At 42.3% G+C, this 17,770-nt stretch overlaps 1 protein-coding gene across 1 annotated transcript in view; it reads left to right on the top strand.

Annotated features, from left to right (window-relative positions):
- Positions 1–17,770, top strand: part of ATP13A5 (ATPase 13A5) — a 102,690-nt gene that overhangs the window by 61,128 nt on the left and 23,792 nt on the right. The window contains exons 18-24 of the mRNA XM_039230392.1: positions 2,412–2,536; positions 3,297–3,457; positions 5,678–5,803; positions 7,157–7,236; positions 9,841–9,883; positions 11,349–11,458; positions 14,769–14,865. Of these exons, the coding sequence (XP_039086323.1) occupies positions 2,412–2,536; positions 3,297–3,457; positions 5,678–5,803; positions 7,157–7,236; positions 9,841–9,883; positions 11,349–11,458; positions 14,769–14,865 (742 nt within the window). The remainder of the gene's footprint in view (positions 1–2,411; positions 2,537–3,296; positions 3,458–5,677; positions 5,804–7,156; positions 7,237–9,840; positions 9,884–11,348; positions 11,459–14,768; positions 14,866–17,770) is intronic.

Below are 17,770 nucleotides of genomic sequence, written 5' to 3'. Positions count from 1 at the left end.
AAAATTCACGTAGCTAGACAAGGGATATTGCCACCACGCAGCTGCCACACAGGAATGTAGCAGTGATGTTCTCTTTTAAAAGTCACTGGTGAGATAGACACTATTATAAATATAACAATAAGAAAGTGATGATCAAATGTGCTAGACTTCCAATCATCTCAGACTTTCCCAGAGAATATCGGGAGCCTATTACCCATCTTAAAATTTTGCTACTATTTTCAAACAGAGTAAGGAAAATGTGTTTTGAGTTCTTTTTTAGAATCAAATTATATTTAACAAGGTTTTCGAATCAGAAAAATCAGAAACTTCTTTAAAAAACTGGTGTGTCATAAGGGGAAGTAGAAGAGTTTCTTTCTTTTTCTTTCTTTTTTTTTGGGGGGGTGGGGGGATAAAACACCCCAAACTATCAAACAGAAGAAATGCTTTGTCCCAATTCTTCCCTTCATTGGTTTAGCAAGTTGCTATTGAGCTTGGCTGTGCATGAGACGCTCTTTAAGGCACTGAAGATTCCAAAGTGAATAAAATACAATCTTTGCCCTTAGAAGCTTATATCCTAACTGGGGAGATAGATAATGATACCAGCTTACATGGAGTGATCAGGGAAAGGACTCTGAGGAGGTGACATGTGAACAGAGGTATGGCATGAGGGTACCCAGAAGAAGAGCACTGCAGACAGTCAGAAGAGTGAGTGCAAGGGCCCCGACACAGGGGTTTGCTGGCGATGTTGCAAGGTAGCAAGAGGCCTAGGTTCCTGAACTGGTGAAAAAGGGAACAGTCATAAAATAGAGACCAAAACCAGAATAAATTGGTGGGAAGGTTCTTGAATCTTTCTTTTAGTTATAGCTAATGGGCAAATATCAATAGACAGTCATGAAGTTAAATTATAGAAATTTAACACGTTCTGTATTTATAATATTATCCGAGATCACTGAGGCAGGATTCATATCTGATAATATGAGTATTCACCAAGTGCCTAATACAAGGTCTAAAACAGAGTGGTGGTTTGGTGAGTGGACTTTTGAATGAAAGATGTAGTAACTTGTTCTCTACTCCTGAGCAAAGTTTCTTCCCTGTGTTCCCATCTAAGTTTGAGTAATATTTTTCATCAAGAAATCTAACTCTGCTCTTTCTCTTGAAGAAGATTTACTGACTTATGTGTTTATTTCTTTTTGCTCCCAAGTGATAGAAAAGAAACAATGTCAGAGACCACTAGAGAGATGATTAAGTGCAGACGGGAGATTTCTATGCATTTTTGTAAGATGAAAAGTAGGTGGGGAGTGGGGGGTGACTGGATGCTGAATCAGTAAGGTGGAAGAAGCGTGGTCTTTGCCATTCCAGAGAGAGAGAGATGGTGAGAGGGAAGTTGCTTCACCCTGTAGAAACTGAGAGGCCGAGACTCAGCTCTGTCACGTAGTGTGGAAGGTGGATGTGGGACAGGACTGAACTCGTGGGATTGACTGACTATACCCAACAAGATTAGATTCCTTGGTCTCCATCGCCTACTGCAATCCTAACTCCTCTCTGGACAGAAAAAGGAACAATGTTAGATTAAGAAAGAGACCTTGGCCCCCACATTGACTTTTTAAAAAGTCACCTGAGATTTACTCCACTCCTGAGGCGAGGTCCTATATAACGAATGTAACCCAATTAGACTCCAGGCTTCCAATTTCAAATTCTGAAAACTTTTCAATGGCTTGGCTGATATATATTTTCTGGAGGTTACAGACAGAGGTTGAAATGAATGATTCCATATTCAAGTGTTACCATAGTATCTGGTATGTAGTATGCACTTACTAAATGTCTAACTAAAATGATTATAAGGTAAAAAAAATTTTTTTTTAAGTCTTTGAAATTAAAACAAAATATGTATGGGGCGCCTGGGTGGCTCAGTCGGTTAAGCGTCCAACTTTCGCTTAGGTCATGATCTCCCGGTTTGTGGGTTCAGGCCCCGCGTCGGGCTCTGTGCTGACTGCCAGCTCAGAGCCTGGAGCCTGTTTCAGTCTGTGACTCCCTCTCTCTCTGACCCTCCTCTGCTCACGCTGTCTCTCTCTCCTAGAAATAAATTTAAAAAATATATTTAAAAAAAATATGTATGATTGACAAAAATTTTAAAAACCAACAGAAGAGTTGGTTGATAAACAAACACATTGTTTTTTAAAAATGGAGTTGAAAACTGGAAGAAGTTGCTAAAAGATACAAAAGTGGTTGCCTCTGGGAAGGAGAGGGGGTGAAGAGGGGTGGAGACAGGGACTATTGGTTTTTACCATAAGCTTCTGGGTTCTTTTTTATTTTTAAAATGCATGCATGCATTGCATTGCTAAAACTTAGAAAAAAAATTTAAGGAAGAAATAAATTCAACTGTCGAGGCTACATAAATAAGCTTCAATATTGATTTTCTCCTGAATCCCAAGAGAGAAGGTAGAGTCAGACTTGACATTTCTGGGACTTCTCATAATGGAGAATCGCTTGAAAAAGGAAACCAAGCCAGTCTTGAAGGAACTACATGAAGCCTGCATCAGGACGGTGATGATCACTGGTGTGTATTTCCAGAGGCCTGACATGTTCAATGTGTCCAAGACATCAGAAAAAGACCATGTGAGCTAAGTGGGTTCATGTGGCTGAGGCAGAAGGAAAACTACTTAGCTCTCATGTGTTACTGTTCTTTGGCTCCCGTTTTTGGGGCTCAAGTGCAGAAACTCCAAGGACCATACTTCATTCTCTTTGTCTAATGCCCCTTCTCCCTACTTGGGCCTGCCCAGCATTAATAGGCTCACAGTAAATGTGTGCTCATCAAGAACCCCAGTGAGATTTCTGTGTAAAGGGTATATACTCTATTGAACTGTCCTTCAGGGCTGTGGGGCAGACATGGCATATGCTGATCCAGTCCATGCATGGCCCAGCCCTCAGTGTTCTAGTCTCTGCTTGACTGCAGTCTAGATCCCCATGATGGCTCCATGCGATCAGTGGTGTTACCTTCACCACTCGGGGCTGCCTGTCTCCTTAGGATTCATCAGAAAGCATGTAACCACTTATTTATTCATCCGTGCATGTTTGGGGAATAGGCAATGTTGAGGAATGATGCCATTGTGGGAGGGAGATGCAGTCATTGTTTTTGACCACTAGAGACAGACAGGCTTGGGCAAGAGGGACAGCCAAATGGTTATCAAATACGGCTACAAGTGGGAAATTCCCCAAAAAGCACCAGTAATGGGGTATGGCCACTCCAAGGAGGTAGAGCTCAATTCTGGCTGCCGAGAGATTTACACAAAAGCAGGCTGACTCTCTTTGTCATCTAGGTGACAACCTTCAAACAGCCATTACTGTGGCAAAGAATTCTGAAATGATTCCTGGAGGAAGCCAAGTGATCCTTGTCGAAGCCAATGAGCCAGAAGATTTTGTTCCTGCCTCTGTGACTTGGCAGCTGGTTGAGAACCAGGAGAATGGACCGGAGAAGAAGGTGAGCAAATGTTAGGAGGCCCCTTGGTGGCCTGGCCTGATGGCATACAGCCCTGGCCCGGGCCGCCTTCTCTGGGCATTAGAAGTCACCACAGTCAAAACCCTTTGCGGCTGGGGGTTCTGAAGTTTGCAAAGCATTTAGCATTTGCATCAGCACATCTCAGCCCTGGCTGCGTGAAGAAATCACCTGGAAGAGTTTTAAAGCCTTTCGTGCCAAGGCTTTACTGATTAAATCCAAATCTCTAGTTGGGAGCTGGCATCAGCCCTTCCTCCCCAAAGTTCCAATATGGTTGGGAACTTAGGTCCGTATTTCCCATTTGAATTTCACAGTTAGCCTATACACTTGACAAAGTGTTCAATTCACAAATGCAAAAACTGAGGTTCAGCAAGTTAAGCTTGCCCAAGATACACAACTGGCAAGCTGCAGAGCAGGAAATAAAATTTAGGTCTGTCTGATCACACCCAGCTCCATGGGCATTTATTTTTATTTTTTAGAGACTTTTCAGAAATACTTTTTCTTTACCTTTTTATAAATGTTGATTTCTGTTTGAGAGACAGCCAGAGAGAGGAAATGCATGAGTGTGGAGGGGCAGAGAGAGAGGGAGACACAGAATCCAAAGCAGGCTCTAGGCTCTGAGCTGTCAGAAGAGTCCAATGCAGGAATTGAACTAACTGTGAGATCGTGACCTGAGCTGAGGTCGGACGCTTATACCACTGAGCCACCCAGGTGCCTCCAGACCATGGGCATTTAGATTCTGCTCGTGACATGAAGTTAGCAGGTGTCGGGCTTCTCTAGGTAGCAAACTTCTTGTAGTTTTGTGAAGAAAATGGGCTGCAGCCTGACATTCCATCACAAAGGCACCTCTGCCTTTGTCTGAATTCAAGGAGATGGTCCTCCAGGTAATAAATTACAAAAATGCTCCCTTCCTTCAGGCTGATCAGCCCTTTGGATTGTGAAATGTAGAGTAGGCCTTGTAGAGTATACAAACTGCACAACTATACAGTGACCTTACCCCTTTGGCTCAAACCCCATCGCATTGGTTGTAAAAGATGACAGCTCTCTGTATACTTTCAGCAGATTTCTGGTGCTTATATCCTTGCAAACTCACTTGCTTCTGCATCAGTGCATGTTGCCTCAGTTTCACTGTGTGATACAATTCAGATCTTCACTAATTTTTAACAAACAGTGTACTCACACTACCCACTCACAAATTTAATACCTTTGCTGAAGTTTTGGCCATTGCTCGGTAGTCTGGCTCCCTCCCACCACACTTTCCCTCTCCAACTTTCTAGTGGAAGTAAAAGGAATTCTGTCCTTGCCTCACGTGGAATGCTTTAAACATATCTTTTGTTGGCTATTTCGCAGTTGGGGGAAGGGGCGTGGAAAGAGAGGGGTGTGTCTCCTTGCCTCCCAATTCAGAATATCAAGATGAATCCCTGCAGCGAAAAGAATGTTCTCACCTTCTATACTATTTGAACTCAGAGTTCTACACTAATGTAAGGACCACTGAGAAGTATTGCATGAAAAAGCATGATCAGCTGTCAACACCCTGAGTGCATGTGCATTCATCGGGTGCTCTCTCTTGGGGCTGAGCCAGGTGGAGCTGGAATGGGGTGATGGGGGCACCTGAACAGGTGGAGAGCAGGAGGGAAAGAGTCTCAGCAAAGGCGTTGAGCCAGAGCAATGGAACACAGGGTATGGAAGAGGAACAGGGCACCATGAAGGAACGTGTCACCTGTTGAGGTGGGGAGAAGGCGGGTGCTGTAAGGAGCTCGGCTCTGAAGAAAGAGTCTGCCTATTTTACCGGGAAGAAATCGGGGCATGATTTGTGAATGAATGAACGAATGAATGAATGGTAAAAGATCTGGGGAAATAAAAGTCTGCATGAAGAGGAGAAGAAAGAGGAGGGAAGAATGTTCTCCACTCCTCCTTGGAATCACTAACTGGTACCTTGGAAGGATTTCTTTAGGACTGTCATAACACGTATTATCTCCTAGGACAGGACCCTGGGCATTATGTTGGCAGTGTCTCATATGTTCATAAAATTTGGGGAGGGCGTTTTGAGTGTCTTCTTCACTAAGTTCCGTGGACAATTACACACTATGTATTTGCTGGCCCTCACACTGTGGTATACCTTGAATACACTTCCTTCCATAAAACACAGGAAAGCGGAGACGTTCCTTAAGAGCCCATGTGGAAACCATGCCTTTTTGAATTTAGGAAACCTACGTTAACATTGGGAACCGTTCACTGCCTGACGGAGCAAGAGAGAGCTGCTACCATTTTGCAATGAGTGGGAAATCATACCAAGTGATATTTCAGCATTTCAACAGCTTGCTTCCCAAAGTAAGTGCTGGTGAAATGAAGGGTTTTGTTTTGCTTTCAAATTAGGGAGGCAAAAAAAAAAGAAGAAGAGACTAGTGAAGGTGACGATCAGTTAGGTTGCCTCAGAGTTGGGGAATAAACACCCGCAAAGGGACGCTGCTCCTTCAGAAGTTCCCCAGCCCCAGGTGGTCTTGCACATGCCCATGACCCCCTCTTCAGAGTCTGAGCTCTGGTACAGCTCTTCACCCCCATGGCCAGCCGAATCCGAGGCCCCCTCCTGCCACCCCAGCAGGGAGAGCCTCCAAATAGTTTCACATGTGCTGCCTGTTTTGTGGGTCAGCCTCTCTCTGAAAGCCACCAACTCATGTCAGGCTGAGCTCTCTTCCCCTTCCTGTCTGGATTCTGAAATTACAGCAGCAGGAAACAAAGGCCCCACAGTTTATTTTCAAAATCATTTGTTATCTTGTCCTCTGTGTGTCTATTTAAAAATAGTGCTGTGCAGGGCTGTGCTGTCAGTGTGAAGGAGATAAGTGGAGCACACGCTGAGGGCAGCAACCATCTGTTAGTGGTTTTGTGAAAATTCTGTCGCCTTAACAGACAAGGACCATTGAGTCTAGACCCCAGAGGCTTCCAGAAAGCTCCGGTGCAGTACCTCATTGAAGAGATGGGGAAGCTGAGACTCAGAGAGGTTAGGTCCCTCATCCAAGCTTCGCCCATCTAGTGGGGCCAGAGCTGGGAATGAAACTTGGGCTCTCCACTCCTCAGCTACTGCTTTTCCTCTACCTGTGCTGCAACTGTGGAGACAGTGGTCAGTAGAAAGAACTGGAGTTTCTTAAGCCTTTTTGTCCCATATGCTCTACTGCTTTTCAGCTCTTATTATTAACTAGAGGTTATTCCCATCTCAGAAAATTGGCCTGGAAAGAAGTCATAAAGTTGCGATGGGAGATGAAAGTGAAAGTTAACTATTAAAGCATTGAGTCCCCTTTCTCCCTGTCGTGACATTTGGGCTAATGACACACCGCCTATTGCTATATTCAAACGGTGGCCAGGAATGACTTTCAGGGCTGTTCTTTCTTTAAAAAGCCTCATTGGGGTGCCTGAGTGGCTCGGGTGGTTAAGTGTCCAACTTTTGATTTTGGCTCAGGTCATGATCTCATGGTTCGTAAGATCGAGTCCTGTGGTGGGGGGCGGGGGCGGGGTGCTGTGAGCACACAGCCTGCTTGACATTTTCTCTCTTTCTCTGTCTCTGTCTCTCTCTCCTCTCTGCTCCTCCTCTTCTCTCTCTTTGTCTCTAAATAAATAAATAAACTTTAAAAGTTAAAAAAAAAAAAGTGTTCTTCATCCTAATCTTATTGCAGTCGTTTTTCTCTTTAGATCCTGGTGAATGGCACCATTTTTGCAAGAATGTCTCCTGGGCAGAAATCTAGTCTTGTCGAAGAATTTCAGAAATTAAAGTAGGTATTATTGCGTAAAAGGAGAGTGTGTTCGTTATCTAGTGCCGCATAACATAGCACCCCCACATCTAGTGGCTTAGAATGACACCATTTATTATTTTACATTTCTATGGGTCAGAACCCAGGTGTGCTGAGCTGAGTCTTGGGCTCGGGCCTCTCACAGGCTGCAGCTGGGTGTTGGGTGAGACTGTAGCTACCTCAGCGCTGGAGGAGGAAGGGCCTGCCACCAGCCTCCTCACGTGCTGTTGGCAGGATTTCGTTCCCTGTGGCCGTTGGGCAGAAGCCACCCTCAGTTCCTTGCTACATGGACCATTTCATAAGGGAGCTCGTAATGTGGTAACTAGCTTCCACAAGAGTGAGCAAGCTAGAACAGCAAGAGAGAGAGAGAGAGAGATCGGCATTTATTTTTGTATCCTCATCTCAGAAGAGACATCCCGTCACTTTTGCTGTGTTCTCTTTATTAGAAGCACGTCACTAAGTCCAGCCCACACTCGAAGAAGGGCTTTATGTAACGTCATGAACACCAGGAGACGGCAATCACAGAGAGCCATTTTGGAAGCTGCCTACCCCAGACAGTGTTCCTCTGATGGCCCATATACCATAGCTTCAGGGAAGATCCTCTGCTTGGATGTGGAGTGTAGAAAAACTCAGGGCTTATATATCTCAGAATGAGAAGAATGAAGAAGTGTGTGGGTCATCACCTGGAATTGTTTGAGATTGGTTTATTAGAGGATATGTGAATAATTCCAGGTCCTCGAGGAAAGAAGTGGAACGATATTTTCACTGTATCTGGCCCTGGCCCCAGTTTGGGCATAGAGGCCAAAGTAAAATAAATAAATAAATAATTCCTTCTTTATCTCCTTCAAAAATATAGACAGCCATGTGCATCAGAGCGAAATGGTTCTTCCTGAGACCAGACCTACCTATAATTTTTTGGGAATGTTATAATCTGAGCTACATATTTCTGGAAAGTGAAATGGAAAGGAGAGAAGTGAAACTTCAGATAATTACTGATAAGTAGTAGGTAAAATCAGGAGACTGCCTTTCACTGTTATTTTGTGTTGCCAAAGTATTCTTAGGGAAGTTTTTAAAAACCGCCTATCAACTCCCACAATGCTTTGAGGCTGGGTTAGTAACTGGTGTTTAAATGACTATTTTACTTACATGGTCATTATATGATAGTGGCTGAAGAAAGTAATTTTACCCATCGCAAATACCTATGAAGTTTTGCCAATTATATGCTTACTTTTGAGAAGGTATATTCCCTTAAAGAAAAATCAATTCAGGAAAATAGATGCTTTTGTGGAATGAACTATCTTCTCCATTTCTCCATCTTATTCCTCCTGCCTTTATCACTGGCCATGCACATAAGGTTGTCTGAGTTCTCTTCTGAATTCAGGGAGCACTAGAAGATGTAAGATTCTTCGTGTGATATAAAGACTAAATACGCGCTTCAAGCCTGAAGCAAAAAACCCACTTCAGCAAGTGTACATAGTCATGACATGCATGTGAGCACATGAAATGTGTATAAGACGATTTTCATATACGCCGGTCAAATATTGGGTCAAACCTTATGAGTGTGTTTATTTTTGACCATTTTTGACTTACAAAAATGACCATTTCTTATGTGTCAACTAATCATAAGGAAATTGTCCGAGAACTTCATTTTTTGCCTGTATTGATTTTGTTATTTCATGTGGTTTTTTTGTTTTTTTTTTTTTTTTTGGCAAATTGTCTCTGAGCCTTTAATAGTATTGCCATGAATCAATACCTGTAATGTATTATTTACCTATAATAGAAGACAGAGTGTGTCCTGCATCAGAAATTCCCTTTCTTTAGCAACAGCTAAAGAAAGACTTTGGACTTTATGTTTGCACATCAGACTGGTATAGATGAGAAGCATATGATCATATCACTCCAGAATACGTCAAGGTTCTGTGTGTACGCCTTTAGTTCTGTCTGCCCAACCCTTTCCTAAATGTTTTTCATCCTACTGTCTAAACTTTCAATGGCATCAGCTGCCAAAACACAGATGGATTAGGTTATATTGGTGCATCAGTTGTGGAAAGTGCTGTGATTAAGCTCACTCTTAAGCTTAGCCCTAGTCAATACACTCACCCAGGACTTCTTTTGAAATGTATAATCTGGGGGCACCTGGGTGGCTCAGTCTGTTAAGCATCGGACTTCAGGTCAGGTCATGACCTCGTGGTCCATGGGTTCAAGCCCTACTTCGGGCTCTCTGCTGACAGCTCAGAGCCTGGAGCCTGCTTCAGATTCTGTATCTCCTATCTCTCTTCCTCCCCCACTTGCACTCTCTCTCCCTCTCAGAAAAAGAAACAAAAGTTTAAACAACTTTAAAAAATGAAATCTGAAATCTTTCTAGTGGCCATCCTTGGCAAAATCACTGTCATTTCCACATAATGGAAACAATTTAAATACAACAGCCTTACTCCTCTGGGAATATTTCTCTCCAAGTAATTTTCCATTAGCCTGATGCCACGTGTGTTCAACAGACACACATACATCACGTGTGAGTTGGTTGTAATGAAAACCATCCAAGAGAGGCACTAAGGCATTACTGTTTTTTATCTGTTCCCCCCGCAGCTACTATGTGGGCATGTGTGGAGATGGAGCTAATGACTGTGGGGTGAGTATAACACACGGCTGGTAAAGATTGAGTGAAAAAAAAATGTTTGAAACTGATGGTTTAAAGTTTTGGGTTATGCATAAAATTACACATGCATAATGTATCAGTGAAATTGCAGACCAAACTGCTTGGCTATTACAAACTATAGCAAGCCTAAATGAAATAATTCTCAGCAGATTACTTCCCACATGCAAGAGAAGGCAGTACGTGTTTTAGACACTGAGTGTTGAAGATACGGTTGAAACAATAGCCTACCTTGAAGATTTATGTACGTAGCAAATATTTTCAGTACAAAATCTTCAGCACAAAACTAAAGAGGATTGCTTTGTATTTCCAAAGCCTATCATATCCTTAAGATCTGCGTAGTTGTTTTCCTTTCTTTTTAAATATTTTCTTCAAAGTTCTGTGAAAAACTGTGTTCATACTTCGAGATGTATTACTAATTTTTCTACCTTACGCTACACGAGAAGAAGCTCATTGTTAGTCTGCTCTTCAAAAATGAAAATGAATACCCATTCTCATAATTATGTAGAATTTAGAACAAAATAAATAATAGTGCTAAAAAAAAAAGGACATAGTCTCTGCCCCCCTAAAACTCATTATCTGGTGGGAGAAAGATTCATGCATAATATTAACCCAAATATAAAATAGATGATCCTGAAATATGTAATAGAGATTCAAAATACTAAGAGAGAATAGAGGGAGAAGGCAATATTCTAATGTGTATTGAACATGAATTTAGTATGTGCCAGCGATGGTAACCAGATGCTTTGAAGTTCTACAGAACTACAAAAGCTCATTTTGTGCTCCTACAATTCTTGTAGGATTAGAATATGGCTGGCCTGCTTATTAGCCACTGTCTGCTCTGTGCACTCTCTGGGCCGTTTCAAGTCTTGCAGCAGCGAATTAGCCTTTATTTTAGCGAGGCAACACAGGTCCTGAAAAGATGTGCAGTAAGTAAGATCTGGTCCCTGTCTCCAGTGAAGATGTTGTGTGGCCCATACTTCATCCCAATAGTTTACTGGTTGGCTACATCCGGGAAACCAGGGAAAGGTGGGAATCATATTTCTTTTCCTATCGTTCCTGAAGATGGCCTGCTGAGTGTAAGAACTATGATGGAGAAGACTCCCCCATCCTCAAATACCCATCCAAATGCTGTCATCTTTTCAGTAGACTTCTTAAATGATTCCTTCCATTTGCTTATCACATCTACATCACACAAGCAATGCACACACATGCATGTGAACACACCCACCACTCTTCTGCCTCAGCTGGTGCCTCTTTAGCTGATAACTTTCTGGATCAGGATGAGGCAGGTACTCATTGTGGAGGGACAGCATAAACACAGCCCAGGGATGGAAGGTTACAGTGCTATAAACTGGATAATGTGAAGAACAGCTTCATGGTGTTCAGTTAAGAGCATGGCCCAAGGAGTCATGGGTGTAACATGGATTTATCCTTCTAGGCTTTGAAAATGGCTCATGCGGGCATCTCACTGTCAGAGCAGGAGGCATCCGTGGCCTCCCCTTTCACCTCGAAAATAGCCAACATCAAGTGTGTGCCTCATCTCATCAAGTAAGCCACTGCTTCCCTTCCACCACCATGACCGATGGGCTCATTGTCTGGCTCTGGACAGATTTCAACCATAATTTAAAGTGATAAATATCACAACAAGGGTACGGGTACAGTGCTATCTGAGCACCAATCAAGGGCCCTTTGTGCTGCTTGGGACTGCTGGTAAAAGCCACAAAAAGTGGCTTTTGCCGAGGCCCAAAGAACAAAACGCTGTATTGTGTGGACAGCTGCAAGTTAGAGTTGAGATTTAAAAACCGATTGCATTTCTTACTTCTCCCCGTATCTTGTATGTTGGGTGCTTACTGGAAACTTCCTCCTGGCGACTGGGATGGGTGAGGCAGCACCACGAAACCACTCCATCAGATAACCTTCCCCACAGTGTTATCTCTCCACGATACCAATCAGCAAACATCCAAAATGACCACATGAACGACTTTTACAATCGAGGGAAGGGGAAGGAATTAAAAACTGTTTATTTTGTTTTTTGTCTCTACTCCTATTTTAAATGTAGTTAAGAATAAAACCTTAGGTTTTATATTTTGTTCACAAATCTTACTTCTCTGTTGTTCCCTGTGACACCGTGGGGTAACTTCAGGCCACCTTCATCTGAAAAACAAGCCCCAAAACTGGAGGTTTATTCAAAAAGGATGACCGTGAAGCTCTCCAGCCTGTCCCTTGGTACATCTGTGCATCTGAGTGGGCAGCTATTAGCAGGGGTTACTCACCTAAGGGTGCTGGGCTTGAAATTCTATGCCCGTGTCTGGTTGCATAGAAACGAGACAGCTTGACACGTCTCTCTGAACCCCGGGGTGCCTGCCCTGTGTGCTTCCACACCCTCAAACATCAGCAACTCTCCTGCCCCCAGAGCAGGAAACTCCTCTCCCTACCTCCCATGGTCTCTGCTTCTGAGAACCATCTGGTCCTTAGAGTCCTCAGAACTTCGGAGCAATTTGAACTCTTCCCCTTCTTCATCCAGTCAAGCAGGCATTATATTTTATCTGGAGACTGTCTCCAAGTCCTTCCCTTACTCTCTCTACTGCCTGAACTTTGGTTCATATCCAGTGGCTATGAAACAGGACCCTGCCTGCCCAGGACCCTCTCCCTAGATCATGCTTTCCATTATCAATACAACCCACAGAGCTTTTTAAAATATTGTGCTTGGAAATATGGTGAATAAAGGAGGAGACAGATCTTTGCCCTAAAGGACTCATGTTCCAGGAAAGGGACAGAGAGATAGAAATACAACCACAAAACAGGGAATCTTCTGCCTGATCCGTGAGAAGTGCTCAACCAATTAGTTTTAAATAAATTAATGCCCAAACAATATGGTAATCGTTCCAGTAGTCATATTGGTAACTCAGGCCAGGAGGGAAGGTTTCAAAGGGGGAATTGGGACTTGGAGGATGGATAGGACGCAGGTAAACAGGAAAGAGGTGCGAGAACATTCCAAGTGGGGGAAGTGGAGAGCCATGTTTAGAAATGGGGTTTTAACTGGAGAGTGCAGGAGCCCAAGAGCCTAGTGGGGCTGGGAGGCTTCTCAGATGGGAGTTATGGAGGGCAAACTGGTACACCAGGTGTGGAGGGAGTTTAAACTCTTGGAAAGTTGCACAAAGTGCCTACTTGATCCATGCAAGAGGCAGTGCAGTTTGAACTTCAGAGGCTCTGTCTCACATGCATGGCCCAATGCATTTGTAAATGTTATGTAAGTTTTAAGATACATGTCATGGTATAAAATTTCTCTAGGGGCAAATGGTTTAGTGAGACTTCCGGGTAGAAGCTCTTTGCTTTTATATTTCATAGATTCATAAAAATTAGATATGGTTCAGTTCTGTTAGGCTCCTTTTACCCTTGCTATCCTTGATGCATGCTTATTTCTGAGAAAACATCTTCCCAAGGGGCAGCAAGGTACAACTTTAGACGCACAGGTCTGCAGGTTTTCATTTGTATCCTTTGAAACATGATTGACTTGCTACTATGGCTTTTAGGATAAGGACTGTGCCTTATTCATTTCTGTATTATTGTGCCCAGCAGTAAGCTGGTTACAACAGAGCATTGGATGAATGTTTGTGGGATGCATAAATAAATGAATTAGCTTCTTAAAATTCATAATCATAGTCATTTTAGAGGCCCATGCAAACATCCTTTATACTTTATTTACAATGGCTTCTTGAGCCCTTCACAATAGGAGAAAAAGGATGAAACTACAAAGTTTATGTCAGAAAACAGTCTAGGCCTCACATGCTGCCCCGCCCTCGGCTTGTCTGCCGCTGCTTCCTCTGTGCTAAAAACAAATGGCAGTGCCTTACAGCCCGGTGGAAAACAATCTGCCCAACGCATCCCGGCCCATCCCTCCCCAAACCTTCCCATCCCTCCTGAGGCAAGGTGCTTATTCATTTGTCTTTTAAGGTTTTCCTTCTCGAGTCCCCATTTCATTGACCAAGTCTTTGAGAAGCCCTAATGCCCACGTCACTGGGAGGGATATGGGCTGCCTCCCATGTGAGTTCACTTCTGCTATGAGAAAAGCAGGCTGCAAGAGGGGCTGTTTGCCAGGTTCCCCACTCCTCCATTGTGTGCTCTTGCCTCATGTTGCTGTCTTCTTCCGCCTGTCGTAACCCATCAGGAAACCAAGCCTCAGTTAAGGGAGTGGTAGCCAAACAGATTTTTTTTTTTAAAGGTGGGGGTATATTTACCATTTAACTTGCAGTTTTTACCATTGTCTTTATGTCTTTGGAACAAGTACACCCGCTTAGATTATTACCATGGGTTCTTCCTGGAGTATGGAAACCAAGAAAACCCAATACATATCACGTGTTGGAGTCACACCCACACTTCCTAACATGCGAGAACTCCTGTCCTTTATCTTAAGGTCTCTGTGGGACTCCAAAACATACACACTTCAGTTCTCAGAAGCAAGGGTTGTCAGGATGCAAAGAGTCACAGTTGAGTCAACGCTTGACATTTTGTATATCATCATAATGTCTTGTGTTTATAATATACGTGTTAATCTTTTTAATCCACCAAAAATGAAGACTGTGTCTGATTCATTTACATCCTCCATGACTCTTAGCAGAATGCTGGTACCTCATAAGCCCTAAATAAAAGTGAGTATATGAGTCAATGAGTGAGGTCATGATAGAAGCTGAGGATGAATGAACATATGAGTGTTTCCACAAATAATTGAGAAGATGAATCATTGATTAAGTGGATGTATATCAACAAACTATTAAACTTGAACTCCTTTTGAAATATAAAAGACTTGGAGATGTGTATCATGCATATAACCAGTTATTTTTATTTTTTTCTTCAACAGAGAAGGCCGAGCTGCTCTGGTTTCATCCTTTGGGGTATTTAAATACTTGACCATGTACGGCATTATCCAATTTATTGGTACATCACTGCTCTATTGGGTATGAACCAAACTAATTTCTTCCTAGTTTTAATTGCATTTATTTACATACTTGGTTTGTTCTGGGGGCTGTGGCTTCTACACAGGATTTAATGTTTTATAAATAAATGACATTTCTCAAAATAGATGTCTGCAAACTTGGGAACTTGGCGGCAGAACTGTACATAAAGCATGGAGCTAGAAATAAGTAGCTAGAGATCAGGTTTTTAAAAAAATGTTTTTATTTATTTCTGAGAGAGAGAGAGAGAGACAGTGTGAGCAGGGGAGGGTCAGAGAAAGAGGGAGACACAGAATCTGAAGTAGGCTCCAGGCTCTGAGCTGGCTGTCAGCACAGAGCCCAATGCAGGGCTTGAACCCACAAACTGTGAGATCATGACCTGAACCAAAGTCGGACGCTCAACTGACTGAGCCACCCAGACGCTCCTAGAGATCAGTTTTCTAGCAGTGCTGTTTTCTTCTAGATAACCTAAGATACTTGACTTCTTCAAGCATCTATTTCTCCACTTGGAGTATGAAGAGAGCTTCAGAACAGCCTAAATACAACTCAGCAAGAAATCAGTCTCCAACTAGGGACTATGCTTGGCAAAAGACTAAGAAGAGATAAAAAGAAAGAGAAGTTTTGGAACTTGACCTTGAAGGGCTCAAAAACTAGAAAACTTCCCATATTGGGGCTTTACTTATGAACTTGCCCAGAACTTAGACACATAGACATGCCATTAGTAAAGGATTAGCATTTAAAATTAAAAAAAAAAAAGACTTTTGAAATTAAATGATGAAAGCAGTCACTTAAAAATTAAATAGTGATATGGAAGAGATATGTATAAGTTGAAAATAATCTTTGTTATTTCAGTCATAACTTGCTCTAGAGTGAAATGATCCAACAAACTCAGGGAATGCTTCAGAGAGCATTAATTATTACACTGCTTTCCTGCGACATTTGAGACATGAATGAGGACCACAGGTCTCCGACATCTGGTGGGCTATTATGCACAAGAATCACTCACAGAGGGCTAAGGGCAACCAGGTGGATAGACACAGGAACTGGATTGTGACTCAGAAAACCGAGATTCAAGTTCTGCCTTTATCACTAAGAATGTATAGATCTTGCCCTTGGCCAAGCCTTTATATGCCTCTGGGAGGTCTGTCTATGGATCCCCATAGTTCTATGAAAACTGCTTCTAGAACAAACACTGAAGCTCCTTGTGAAAATTCCTCCCTTTTCCATGTCACCCTGCATATATATATAATTGTACCATTCTGAGCAGCAAAAAAGGGGAAGGATATGAGAAAGAAGTGTAAAGAAGACAGAGAATTGGAGGAAGAGAATCACTGGGGAACCATTTATGGGAATGAGGAATCATTTATATCTTCTTAAAAATATGAAATATTTCTCAGTTCCAAAGTCTTCACAGATGGAATTGGGATGATAGTCTAGCCTGAAGCCATTCATTCTGATGATTTAGGCCCCAAAAATGAGTGTCTCCCAAAGACCTTTGATTAGAAACATCAGGGCCTTGGGTTCACACTCCTAAAGTCCAGAAATATTTCTAATTTGCATAAACCTGGTCTATAACAGCTGAGACCAGGTTATGACTTAGTGCTCAGTCAGCATCTGTGAAGCAGATAAACAGACCTGGCTGCAAGAGGTATTACAAGGCAAATTTCTGGAGGTTATATATTGACTTTTATATATGACTCCACAACTGTAAACTTCAAACAAATTCTATTGCTACACAAACCTTAGAAAGCCAAGCATGCCAGACTGAAGTCTGGAATGGGCTTATGTGGGAATAGAGGCACTTGTTGAGTTTGTGAAAGTGAATGGACCCCAAGAGAACTATCTGTGAACTCAATCCGTGGATAGGATGGAGAGAAACACCTATTGAATGATTTGAGGTTTGGATTTCAAATTTTTAAGCTTGAACTTCCCAGTGGGCATCTTATGTCAAGAAGTCAAATGTCCAGGCTGAGACTACAGCTGAAGATTACTGTGGCCAATTACAGGGTGTTTCACAAGTGACTGACTCTTGTTGCTAACATAGAGTTAAGTTAAACACTGGGAAAATAGTGATCTGGCTTCATTATCTCCAATGAGATGCTAAAGATCATAGGTAAGTTACTTTCTTTTTAAAGAGGAGAGAAAAACAACAGTTGCTCCCTGATTATTTTCAGAAAGAGAGTTGGCAATAATAAAAATGCTACAATATACTGCTAAGAATTTACCCAAGGGATACAGGAGTGCTGATGCATAAGGGCACATGTACCCCAATGTTCATAGCAGCACTTTCAGCAATAACCAAATCATGGAAAAAGCCCAAAGGTCCATTAACTGACCAATGGATCAAGAAGATGTGCTTTATCTATACAATGGAATACTACATGGCAATGAGAAAGAATGAAATATGGCCGTTTGTAGCAACGTGAATGGAACTCAAGGGTATTATGCTAAGTGAAATAAGTCAGGCAGAGAAAGACAGATGCCATGTGTTTTCACTCATATGTGGAACAGGAGAAACTTAACAGAAGACCATAGGGAAGGGGAAGAGGAAAAAAACTGTTATGGAGAGGGAGGGAGGCAAACCATAAGAGACTCTTAGATACTGAGAACAAACTGAGGGTTGATAGGGCGTGGGGGAGAGGGGAAAATAGGTGATGGGCATGGAGGAGGGCACTTCTTGTGATGAGCACTGAATGGAAACCAACTTGACCATAAACTATATTAAAAAATTAAAATTCTAACAGTATAAAAACAAATAATTCCAATGAGAGAGAAATGTGGAGGTAACTAAACAGACCAATTTATTTATTTATTTATTTATTTTATTTATTTTTTTTTATTTATTTTTTTTTTACAAATATTTTATTGTCCAATTAGTTTCCACATAACACTCAGTGCTCATCCCCAA

This window comes from Hyaena hyaena, unplaced genomic scaffold (assembly GCF_003009895.1).
Source record: "Hyaena hyaena isolate Hyena2069 unplaced genomic scaffold, ASM300989v1 scaffold_45, whole genome shotgun sequence".
In the NCBI taxonomy this organism is placed as follows: domain Eukaryota; kingdom Metazoa; phylum Chordata; class Mammalia; order Carnivora; family Hyaenidae; genus Hyaena; species Hyaena hyaena.
Note: the sequence above shows the minus strand (reverse complement) of the source record. Positions and strands in the feature narration are given on the sequence as shown.